General features: G+C 34.6%; 3 protein-coding genes across 4 annotated transcripts; 2 read left to right on the forward strand and 1 right to left on the reverse strand.

Annotated features, from left to right (window-relative positions):
* The first annotated feature begins 2,739 nt into the window (after positions 1-2,739).
* Positions 2,740-3,774, forward strand: LOC122282135 (probable disease resistance protein At4g19060). Its single transcript, XM_043094093.1, has one exon. It carries the CDS (start codon positions 2,740-2,742, stop codon positions 3,772-3,774), a length of 1,035 nt encoding a protein of 344 aa, XP_042950027.1.
* A 3,545-nt stretch (positions 3,775-7,319) lies between these two features.
* Positions 7,320-12,449, forward strand: LOC122281285 (probable disease resistance protein At4g19060). Of its 2 annotated transcripts, none has more exons than XM_043092651.1 (2): positions 7,320-9,133; positions 11,540-11,834. In XM_043092651.1, exons 1-2 carry the CDS (start codon positions 7,515-7,517, stop codon positions 11,640-11,642), a joined length of 1,722 nt encoding a protein of 573 aa, XP_042948585.1. In that variant the 5' UTR covers positions 7,320-7,514; the 3' UTR covers positions 11,643-11,834. The 2 variants fall into 2 exon arrangements, with proteins under 2 accessions (XP_042948585.1, XP_042948586.1); XM_043092652.1 differs by lacking the exon at positions 11,540-11,834 and adding an exon at positions 11,841-12,449 and having other exon boundaries at positions 7,321-9,133.
* On the reverse strand, positions 9,858-10,769 carry LOC122281286. Its single transcript, XM_043092654.1, has one exon. It carries the CDS (start codon positions 10,519-10,521, stop codon positions 10,066-10,068), a length of 456 nt encoding a protein of 151 aa, XP_042948588.1. The 5' UTR covers positions 10,522-10,769; the 3' UTR covers positions 9,858-10,065.
* Positions 12,450-12,651: the final 202 nt, after the last annotated feature.

Raw genomic sequence — 12,651 nt, forward strand, 5'->3', positions numbered from 1 at the left:
GAATTTTCTTATTTTCAAACATTTATGTTAAAAAATATCTTAAATGCCTTTGATGGTAGATCAGCCACAAAAATATACTGGGTAAGAACCATCCATTATCACCACCAGTCTGAACTTATATCACTAAGGTTAGACCCCAAAGAATACATATTTCACTATTCTGCTTCTTTTATAAAAAAAAGGCAATTCTTTTGTTATCCAAGTTGGCAAGGCTCTTAGACACTCATGACTTTCCTCCTTAAATGGAGGCCAAATTGAGCTAAAACAAAAGATGACTACATCATTATAATATTTTCAGACACCAAAAGAGAAACCTCACCTCAAAGATTTTCTCATAGTTCCCATAGATAAAGAGCCAAAGGGATTCCAACAATCTAGTCCCAATCTCCTTTCCCAAAGCTAAATGGCATGCAGACCGTTTATCATACAACTACACTTCACAAGCTTAATAATCTAGATTCTAGCATTCTTGCTGCTTTTACCTTTTCCTTTTCACTTTATTTTATTCTCACGTTTGGAATAATTATTATTCTTGCTAATTTTTTTTTTTTTGAGAAAGTTAAAAGATTAAATATGTTTGGATAGTGAGTTGGGAGGATGAGTTAAGATGAAGTTGAAAATTGAATAAAAAATTATTAAAAAAATATTTTTTTAATATTATTATTATTTTAAAATTTGAAAATGTTGAATTGTTTATTATATTTTATAAGAAAATTTAGAAAAATTGTAATGATTTGATGAGATGAGATGATATACTTTTTGTATCTAAACCACAAGCCTATGAAAAATAAATGCAACTTTAAAACATGTAAATTACTATCTTTAAGGCAATAATTGTTCCCACTCAAAAAAGTTCCTTACATCTAAGGCCACCACATGGGCTGTTAAAATCAAACAATCAAAATGTAGTTAAATAGTTTCAAAACCATCCCCTTTGAAACAACATACACTTACTAATGCATCTACTTTGGTAATGATTCAACGAAGGAAAAATCTAGTTGTAAGTACAACTGTGCACTAATATGTGTATCAATTTAATGTCAAAAAATAGATTTGATTGAAAATAGCGCTAATTTAAATTTTAAATATGAAAAAATCAATATTAATATGTAGATTAGTATGTGATTTTATTTGTATATAGCAAAACTCTTCCGCAAAAATAAATAATAACTTGAGTAAGTGAGTTTAATAAATCCACCTATTTATTATCATAAGCTACAATAAATATAAAAATTTTCCTTTATTAATATATTTTTTTTCCTGAAAATTGTGAACTAAGACTTTTTAGGCTCGAAATCGAAGTGTCTTTTCAATCATCATTTTTTTTTATCATCTCATATGACATAAAAAAATAAATTTTTAATTATTTAATACCAATTACCAAATATAAAAATAATATGATGAAAATAAAACTTTCACCAAAATAAATCATAATAAAAGCTATCCACTAATTCAAGAATTAATGGTACTAATTAAATTGAAACTCCAATACTATTATTGTATTCTCAACATCTTTAAACCCTCTCAATAGCAACTGTTGTTTCACAATTCATTAGCTTCGTTTTCAAAGTATTGAATATTTTCTTCTTCTTTTTCTTTTTGTTTTTGGGTAGATTTTCTTTTCTTTTTTTGGAAAAAATTGTTAAGGGTATCCGAAATTTTTGGTGCCCATTAATTTTTTAAGTCCAAGCACTATCAATGACTTTTGTATTATATAAAAAATATAAATTATTTAAAAAAGAGTTTTGTTACGTACAAACGAATCTGCATATCAATACTGATGCATTCATATTCAAAATTCAAATTATCACTATTTTCAATAAAATTTATTTTCTGATCAATCACATTAGATGAGTGTGTGCAAAATCGCTGACAACTAGATTTTTTCTTTAAAAACTTGCTCTGAATTGGAGTTCCATTCAATTATGTAAAAGGAATTGTAAAATATAATTAGTTATAGTAACATGCTACATGTAACGGGTACTGATCATCTTGTAAAATTTTTCTTATTATTTATATTCCATTTTCTCCCTCATATTTATTTACTTTGATTTTTACCATGTAAGCAAATTCTTTCTATTGTTCATCATTTAAAACACATATATTTTATTTTCTTCTAAAAAATATCATGGAAATATTTTTAAACTAATTTTTTCATATTTTAATTTTTATTTGGCTTATATATTTTTGTTTTACATGTATAGGATTGAATTATTTTACATTGTATATAAAAATAAATTGCAAATATAAAAGAATATATTGATATTGTAAATTTATTGATAGAAAGGAAATATTTAAAAAGAATAAAAAAGGATAATTTAAATGATATGAAGAAAAAATAAATAAACTAATGTATGATATATTATAAAAATTATTGTGTAGAATAGAAAAAATGAAGTTTAGCAATGTATTGTATTTTAAAAGATAAGATAAAGAAACAATTGAGAGTGGTCTAACATCTGTTCGGATCTGCATTGATATCTTTAACCGAACAAGATTCAGAAGGTGAATTTTAGCTTGTCCGATAACACATTGATATGGTGTGTGTAGCAAAGCTCCTAGTGGACCCTCCATGTCTACAGTACTGCACGAATCTGCTCGCTACTAGGATCGAGACGGCAATGTATATATGAAGACAGCTTCTTGGAGGACTTGTCGAACTCTGTATGTGTATATATATATATACCAATCATTGTTCTTAATTTCTCAACAATATCTGCTGATCGAAAAGGTCCCCACATGGCTTCGCAGGAGACCCCTGAAGTGAGCAATACGAAGGAGTCCTCAGAGATGACAAAGGGTCCACATCAAGTGGCTCCTGATCATTCGCAGCATGACGGCCAGGGAAAAATCTCAACTTCTTCCGGCCTAAAGGTTCATGGATTCGAAAATGAAATGATTTCACTGGAAAAAATGCTTAAACGGCGACAAAGTGAGGATGAATTCAAGGCAATTGCGATCGTCGGCGGGCTAGGTGTCGGAAAATCTACTCTTTGCCGAGCGCTTCTCAACAAGAATGAGGTCAAAACCAGCTTCCTTCCCAGGATTTGGGTACGCATGCCCAAGATTGAGAAAAGTGAGGCAGAGAAAAGTGAAGCAGAGAAAATTAAAGCAGAGAAAAGTGATGCAGAGAAAATTCAAGCAGAGAAAAGTGATGCAGAGAAAATTCAAGCAGAGAAGGAAGCTGTCGTTAAAAGAATGTTGGAGTGTCTTGGAGTTGACGAGAAGATCATTCAGAGCATCTCCGTGAAGGATGATAGACGCGCCCTCGATGATAAGGAACGCCTCAATGCTTTACTCTATGCTCTGTATCTCCAACTGAATGGTAAGAAGTATCTCATCGTACTTGATAATGTTTGGAACGGGGATGATTGGTACAGAGATTTGAGTGCTGCAATAAATCGTAGCTATGATTGGAATGAACGTCTTGCATATGGATTGCCAAAAGGAAACGGGGGAACTGTGATTGTCACGAGCAGGAATAAGGAGGTAGCGAAGATGATGGTCGGGAAGGAAGAAAACATACATGACCTTCTGCCACTTTGGAACCAAGAGAGCTGCTGGTCGATATTCACAGACACGGTCGAGAGAGAGAACCAGGTGTTGAATTTAAAGGATGAAGAAGATTTGAAAAACGCAAAGAAGGATCTTTTCAAAAAGTGCGGTGGCCTTCCACTCGCAGCAAAGATGATGGGGAAAACTATGGCGGAAAAGATCAAGAAAGACGAAGAAGAAGCAGCCAAACAAGAAGCCCTAAAAACCGGCAAGCACTAAGTTTAAGCGTCGGGAAATTAAACGCCAAGATGCTGCCACAGGAATCGGGATCGACGAAGAACCGTAATTTACGAAGTACTTACTGCATTTATTCAATGCTTTTGTCTTTGTTTTAGCATTAAAGTTATTTCTTCAATTCCTTCTTATCGATTCATATATATGATCGGTTTTCATGTATGTCCACGACAGTCTTATTTATCGAAAGGTAAATGTCTTAAATTATCTCTTGATCTGTGTGTACGTGCACTTTCACGTTCACCAGAAGGACTTCTTTCCAATGTTCAATTGCTAGTTTTGTGATTCGTGTTGAAGACCAAGTATCTTTGTAAGGGTGGAAAGCATGCATATTTTAAGAAATTTGGAGATTGACAGTTAAGTTGGTGAGCTAATAAATGATGCTGTTAGAGTTCCACTTGATAGGATAAGTTTGTTTTGGTTTTTTCTAATCACAAACAACAGACAGTAAAGGATCATGTGAATGAGGAGTCTCCCCAAGCCGACAATGCCAGCGGTAACAATACCAAGTTGTCTTAAACTAGGGGGTTATCTGTTATCAGCCACGACCCCTCCCAACCCGGTTAAACATATAAATATTTTCTCTATATGAAAGACAGAGATTTGCTTTAGGATACGTGTTTTGTTTGTACAAGAAAAGAGAGAAAGAGAATATGTAAAATAAATGACACATATAGAGCAACCAAGAAATTAAAAACTTCAGCCAATGAAAGGAAATCCGAAGCCAAATCCCATCTCTCTCTCTCTCCCTCCCTAAGTTTTCTTCATGAAGTTACTACTTTTGATTTATTGACTTGAGAGATCGTCTCCACCAAATCCAGCCCCTTCTTCGATTCACATTCTATTACTGGACTCATATCTAGTGCTTAGCGGCGAATCAAGAATTTTTCTTATTGGGGCCAAATTTTTTAGCATGCGACGTGTTGAAATTTAAAAATTATAAAAATATAAATATATATTAAATTAATCTTAATAATTTGTAATATACACGTAGAAATAAAATATCTTTATATATGTTTCAAGTTTTTAGCGATAATACTTTATGAAATAATATTCATTTTTTTATAATAAAATATTTAGAATTTATTTATTCCATACAAACTATCAAGTGATTTTTTAGAATGTCATCTTTCATTCTAGTATATATGTAAGCTAGTTTGTTAAGTTTTATGTAAATTCTAAATATTTTCATGTCACATTACGCATATAATATTATAATAGAGATCCCAAATAAGATTTTTCTTAATCAATGAAGTCTAGAGGATAAAACCTCTAAACTATTTTCCATATAAATTGCTAATCTTAAATGATTTTTCTTGTATTTTTATTTTGAATTCCAAATTAAGAAGTCTAATATTTGTATAATAAAAAATTTTAGAATCTATATTAATAAGTTTATTATTTCTCATAAACTTAATTTTGATTTAATTTTAGTGAGATCTTACTCTTGAAAATAAATAATATATAAGAATTATATAAAATTTTGAGATTCTACGAAAAAAAATTAAAAAGATATTTCTAATTATATTAAAATTTTATAGAATAAATATAGATTATGAATTTTTTTTAGGACTATTTTCTATATTTTTAAAATTAAAAATTTTCAAATCGAAGACCAGAGCACAGGGCATTTTCCCATCAACAACAGTAGTACTGGGCATGTTGGCATCGAGAAGAGAATCAATGCTACAGCCCTCTTGAAACATGTTTCAACTTTCCATCGAAACAAAAATCATAGTCTGAATTGTTGGAGCAGAACTCCGGCTGAAGAACTGGTGCATTGAGGGTGGTATCATTGGTTGTTGCAGCATCACTAGCAGAAGGGTTTCTCCAAATTTTTGCAGTGTTTGAGTCCAAGTTCAAGATCTTGATGTATTCTTGTAGAAGGGAGGCTCTGGGGTATTTTGAACGACATTTTCCTTTCGAGTATTGCCTTCTTTTGGTTGCATTCCAATGGTTCTTGATGGAGTTTTCGGTTCTTCCAGGCGAACTCTTTGCAATTTCAGCCCATTTGTTTCCTATCTCTGCATGGGCGTGAATGAGTACCTTGTCCTTCTCTTCACTCCACGCATCCTTCTGCATAGCAATAAAAAAACGTGAAAAGGAATGACTAGTGTTAGTAGATGTAAAGTATATGCATTATATATAGACACAACCCCCACACGTTGCTTGTGTATGTTATGATTGAATGGGTTAAAAGCTTTATAAAATTAGAGCTTAATCCTCATAGTTATAAGACTTTCGAATTAATAGTCAAGTTCTTAATAATTGGTATTAGAGCAAAAACCATGTCATGAGTTCGAGTAACCAAAGGACTATTATCATGTCAGTGTCAATAAAATTGGACACCGTACAGGATATTCTTTCTCTAAAACCAAGATTTTGATATTTTCATGTACTAGGTATAGATTATGCATATGTCTATGGCTATCTATATTTGTATGAGTGCTAAGAAATTATATATATAAAACAAAGATAGGAGAAAAAGATTTATTCAATTTTTTTGAATTTTCATTCAAAATATAATAAATAATTTAATTTTTTTTTAAATCTCAATAAATAATGATAGGTTTACTATCCTTTTACCATCTCTTTACTACTCTAGTATATTTGAAATTTTTGATTTTTTAATTATTTTCTTTTAAGTATTTTTTTAACATCTTTAATCATTAAGAAAAAAAAAAATATATACACAACTTCATTAATGGTTACTTCCTTAATCATTAAGTAAAAAAAATTAAAAAAATAAAAAAAATAATAAAAGAGTAATAAACCTATCATTATTCTTCATCTAATTTCATTATCCAAACTGCACCAAATTCTTTGAAGTCCTTACTTCTTATTGGATCTTCATTGATATCTTGGCCCATCAAGATGGTCAATTTTAGCTTCTCCTTTAATATTCTTGAGATAACATATTAATTGGTACCATGTTTTTCTATTAAAAAATAATAGTTATTATTGTAAATGTGCAAACATGATACAATTATTTTTAAAAATTAAATAAATACGAAATTTATATAAAAAAAATTTTTTAATACTAAACTTTACTAATTTTTAAAGTGATTACGTGATATTTGTACACTCTATAACTGTATATAATATTATTCTTTTCTATTATATTCCTGATTTCTTCTACTTGGTGTTCAAGAGATTTTTAGGTTTATATTAGCAACTATTCTAATAGAATTTTGCTATATTTAAATAAAGTCACGTATTAATCTGTATATTAATATTAATTTTTTTATATTTAAAATTTAAATTAATATTATTTTTTTAAAAATTTATTTTTTAATTAATTATATTAAATTAATACACGTATTAATACATAATTATATTTGTATCTAAATTTTTCTATTATGATATATGATTTCAGAACTTTAATAACATGGTTCTTTGTGATTATTCTAAAGATATAAATTTCTGGGAATTATCAGTGGCCGACGACCAAACAAACGGCCAAACAGTCAGACTTGCAGTCAACACTGAAATATTTTTATGATCAATAATATAGTGGACCCTCCATATCTACAGCACTGCACGAATCTGCTCGCCCTTTTCCTTTTCCGAAAATGAAGTCAATATACACTACTAGGATCGAGACGGCGATGTATTTATGAAGACAGCTTCTTGGAGGCCTTGTCGAACTCTGTGTGTGTGTAGATGTACACCAATTATTGTTCTTAATTTCTCAACAATATCTGCTGATCGAAAAGGTAACCCCCATGGGTTCGGAGAAGAATCAGGAGACCCCTGAAGTGAGCAATACGAAGGAGTCCTCAGAGAAGACGAAGGGTCCAGATCAAGTGGCTCCTGATCATTCGCAGCATGACTGCCAGGGAGAAATCTCAACCTCGTCCGGCCTAAAGGTTCATGGATTCGAAAATGAAATGATTTCACTGGAAAAAATGCTTAAACGGCGACAAAGTGAGGACGAATTCAAGGCAATTGGGATCGTCGGCGAGCTAGGTGTCGGAAAATCAACTCTTTGCCGAGCGCTTCTCAACAAGAATGAGGTCAAAACCAGCTTCCTTCCCAGGATTTGGGTACGCATGTCCAAGATTAAGAAAAGTGAAGCAGAGAAAAGTGATGCAGAGAAAATTCAAGCAGAGAAGGAAGCTGTCGTTAAAAGAATGTTGGAGTGTCTTGGAGTTGACGACAAGATCATCAAGAGCATCTCCGGGGATGATGGACGCGCCCTCGATGATAAGGAACGCCTCAATGCTTTACTCTATGCTCTGTATCTCCAACTGAATGGTAAGAAGTATCTCATCGTACTTGATGATGTTTGGAACAAGGATAAATGGTACGGAGATTTAAGTGCTGAAATAATTCGTAGCTATGATTGGAATAAACGTCTAGCATATGGATTGCCAAAAGGAAAAGGGGGAACCGTGATTGTCACGAGCAGGAATAAGGAGGTAGCAAAGATGATGGTCGGGAAGGAAGAAAACATACATGACCTTCTGCCACTTTGGAACCAAGAGAGCTGCTGGTCAATATTCACAGACACGGTCGAAAGAGAGAAACAGGTGTTGAACTTCAACTTAAAGGAAGAAGTAGATTTAAAAAAAGCAAAGAAGGATCTTTTCGAAAAGTGCGGTGGCCTTCCACTCGCAGCAAAGATGCTGGGGAAAACTATGGCGGAAAAGCTGAAAGACGAAGCAGCCAGAAAACCTCAAGTTCCTGTTCCCGAAAGAAGGGAGACCCACGACGACGAAGCGTCCGGAGAAGGCACAGATCATGTTGGTGATATCCCAAGAAGCGAGACCCACGACGACGGAGCGTCCGGAAAACCCCAGCTGAAAGACGAAGCAGCCAACGACGACGAAGCGTCCGGAAGAAGTGAGACCCACGACGAAGCGAGACCCCAAGTTCCTGTTTCCGAAAGAAGGGAGACCCACGACAAGGAAGCGTCCGGAGAAGGCCCAGATCATGTTGGTGATCTCCTAAGAAGCGAGAGCCACGACGACGACGGAGCGTCCGGAAAACCCCAGCTGAAAGACGAAGCAGCCAAAAAACCCCAAGTTCCTGTTTCCGAGAGAAGTGAGACCCACGACGACGAAGCGTCCGGAGAAGGCACAGATAATATTGGTGATCTCCCAAGAAGCGAGATCCACGACGACGGAGCCTCCGGAAAACCCCAGCTGAAGGATGTAGTAGCCAAAAAACCCCAAGTTCCTGTTTCCGAAAGAAGTGAGACCCACGACGACGAAGCGTCCGGAGAAGGCATCTGTGGTCTCCCAAGAAGCGAGATCCACGACGACGGAGCGTCCGGAAAAAGCCAAGATGTTGGCTGTGTTGCCCAAGATGGTGCCACAAGAAGCCGGATCGACGAAGAACCGTAAGTTACGAAGTACTTACTGCATTTATCTAACGCTTTAGTCTTTGTTTTAGCATTAAAGTTATTTCTTCAATTCCTTCTTATCGATTCATATATATGATCGGTTTTCATGTATGTCCACGACACTCTTATTCATCTAAAGGTACGTCTTATATTATCTTTTGATCTGCGTGTACGTGTACTTTCAAGTTCACCAGAAGGACTTTTCTCCAATGTTCAATTGCTAGTTTTGTTATCTGTGTTGAAGACCAAGTATATTTCTATGGTGGAAAGCATGCATATTTTAAGAAATTTGGAGATTGACAGTTATGTTTGTGAGCTTATCAATGATGCTGTTAGAGTTCCACTGGATAGGATAACTTTGTTTTGGTTTTTCCTAATCACAAACAACACTGTAAAGGTTCATGGGAATGAGGAGTCTCCCCAAGCCGACAATGCCAGAGGTAACAATACTGTCAATACCAAGTTGCCGAATACCTCTGCCTCTGGCATTGTCTTGAGGTTGAGTTTGGTGTCGAGAATTGTTGAGGTATGTTATGAATAGTAATGAAAAAATAGGTAAAAAATAATAATAGAATATTAAATAATAATAGAATATTAAATAGTAATAAAAAGTAATGAATAATAGTAAAAAATACGTGAAAAGTAATAATAAAGTAATAAATAATAATGGAGTATGTTAAGAAGTGTTGAGGTATTCTCAACCAGGGGATTATCTGTTATCAGCCACAACCCTCCCAACTCGGTTAAGCATAAATATTTTCTCTATATGAAAGACACAGATTTGCTTTAAGATACATGTTTTTTTTGTACAAGAAAAGAGAGACAGAGAGTATGTAAAATAAATGGCACATATGGAGCAACAAAGAAATTAAAAACTTAAGCCAATGAAAGGAAATCCGAAGCCACATCCCATATCTCTCTCTCCCTTCCTAAGTTTTCTTCATGAAGTAACTTCTTTTGACTTCATTGACTTGAGAGATCATCTCCAACAAATCCAGCTCCTTCTTCGATTCACATTCTATTACTGGACTCATATCCAGTGCTGGAATGTCCATATCAAAATCATTCTCATCGAAGACTGGAGCACAAGGCAAATTCCCATCAAAATCTTTCACATCAACAACAGGAGCACAGGGCGTGTTTGCATCGAGAAGAGAATCAATGCTACAGCCCTCTTGAAACATGTTTCCATCAAAACAAAAATCGTAGTCTGAATTGTCGGAACAGAACTCCGGCTGAAGAACTGGTGCTTTGAGGGTGGTGTCATTGGTTGTTGCAGCATTACTTGCAGAAGGTTTTCTCCAATTTTTGCAGTGTTTGAGTCCAAGTTCAAGCTCTTGATGTATTTTAATAGAAGGGAGGCTCTGGGGTATTTTGAACGACATTTTCGTTTCGAGTATTGCCTTCTTTTGGTTGCATTCCAATGGTTCTTGATGGAGTTTTCGGTTCTTCCAGGCGACCTCTTTGCAATTTCAGCCCATTTGTTTCCTATCTCTGCATGGGCGTGAATGAGTACCTTGTCCTCCTCTTCACTCCACACATCCTTCTGCATAGCAATAAAAAAACATGAAAATGGAATGACGAGTGTTAGTAGATGTAAAGTATATGCATTATACACACACACACACACACAACCCCCACACGTTGTTTATGTATGTTATGATTGTAAGGGTTAAAAGCTTTATAAAATTAGAGCCTATCACTCATAGTAGGACTTTTGAATCAATAGTTAAGCTTTTAACAATTGGTATTAGAGCAGAGACCATGTCACTGTTCGAGTAACAAAAGAACTACTATCATGTCAGTGCAATACAGTTGGGCACCGTACATAGCATTGTCTTTGAGACCAAGATTTTGACATTTTCATATACTAGGCATCGGTTATGCATATGTCTATGGCTATCTATATTTGTATGAGTGCTAATAAATTATATCTATCAAACAAAGATAGGGGAAAAAGATCGAGTCATATGGAATGTGTATTAATAAATATGAACCTTAATATCAGGCCTAAGATGGTTGTGCCATCTCTCTCTACACTGCTTTCCCATCTTCCCAGGCAACATTTGAGCAATATGCGACCATTTTCTCACCCCATACTGCTGAACCAGTTCAATCAAGAGCCTGATAGAATAAACCAAACCTGGGGAATTATTAAAACTAACGTACTAATAGACAATTAACCTTAAAACCATCCAGAAATGTATATACCGATCGAGGAACTAAACCTTCACCTGTCTTCTTCAGTAGTCCATTGCCCCTTTGCAAAATTACACTTTCTATGACCTCTGTATGTCCTCATAGTTGCCGGCAATGCAATATTCTTATTCATGCCAACTTTTTTGTTGTACCCATTTTCTGCTGTTATGCATGAGACTTCATCAAGTACCACAAAATTGACAGGTTTTATGTCTTGGCAAGTAGTGAAGATCATGTAACCTTGATCTGTTCCCATGGTATCATCAGTGGGATTTCTCTGAGGGATATTCAAGTATCCTCCACTTAGGAAATTGTCCATAACTTGACCATTCCCACCATTGTCTGCAAATGGCTTACAGTAATTATGAATATCATCGAAATCTGTTGAGCACCCATAAGTGAAATTGTTAATTAATGAACCATAACACTCAGTTTGGACCCCAAAACTGGGATTTGATGAAGACCCCTTTGTATGAAACCGATCGAGAGACTGAAAATCTTGCAGGAAACCTTTTGATGGAGTTCCAAAGGAAAATTCATCTTTCATGTATGGCTTCAAGTGATTATCAGACAAAAGCAGTGCTTGTGGAGCAAGATTTTCCCTCACTTTAGTTTCAAGCTCCATGAGATCAGAGCAGAGCAGAAACTGAAGGAAATGGCTTGATTTTTAATTTGGAGCTATCACCTTTGTACATGTTCCCTTAATAGATGAACACGAGAAGCTAGGCATTAATTGTCGAGGTTGAAAGCGACCATTTATTCTCATCAAGTCCTCCAATGGTCTTGGCTGCTTAGCATTGCTTTGACACTTTGCAACCAAACCTTTGCTTTGACAGGAGTTATTTTTCCATGTCTTAGCTTTCGATTGGCACTTTGGCAACTGAAATGAAGAATGCAACATAAATGAAGTATTAAATATGACTGAGCCGTTACGTAATTTGTGTTGTCTGGTCAAGAAAGGTCATATTTTCAGACATCTGAGAACAGAATCAAGTAGAGCAAGATTATGGGACTCGAGGAAACTCCCCTTGTAAGATGTGGTAAATTTGTCGAAAATATTTATGATTATTTTGACCTTGTTTTTATTTAATATAAATGAGACATTAATTTGCAATTTGCTGAGGATTTGGAACCCAGATGCAGTCAACTTGTTTGAGAAATCTGGTCGGTGGAATGAGCAAGGCTTCCCCAAGTACCTTGATTTGGGATTTAGATCTAGAGTTTATTTTTAATTCCAAGGTACGATGCTCTTTTCATCTTAACATTCCTTACGAGGCTACCAATAGATTCCACAATGTACCGTCTTCTTCTCTTTT

This window comes from Carya illinoinensis, chromosome 11 (genome assembly GCF_018687715.1).
Source record: "Carya illinoinensis cultivar Pawnee chromosome 11, C.illinoinensisPawnee_v1, whole genome shotgun sequence".
NCBI classification, from domain to species: Eukaryota; Viridiplantae; Streptophyta; class Magnoliopsida; order Fagales; family Juglandaceae; genus Carya; species Carya illinoinensis.

What these genes read in the sequence shown, in the direction of transcription:
- LOC122282135 (XM_043094093.1), top strand. Translation starts at nt 2,740, where the DNA reads ATGGCTTCGCAGGAGACCCCTGAAGTGAGCAATACGAAGGAGTCCTCA.
- LOC122281285 (XM_043092651.1), top strand. Translation starts at nt 7,515, where the DNA reads ATGGGTTCGGAGAAGAATCAGGAGACCCCTGAAGTGAGCAATACGAAG. An exon ending in AGCCGGATCGACGAAGAACC is followed by an intron (nt 9,134 to 11,539) that starts GTAAGTTACGAA and finishes CAAAATTGACAG; the next exon opens with GTTTTATGTCTTGGCAAGTA.
- LOC122281286 (XM_043092654.1), bottom strand. Translation starts at nt 10,521, where the DNA reads ATGTCGTTCAAAATACCCCAGAGCCTCCCTTCTATTAAAATACATCAA.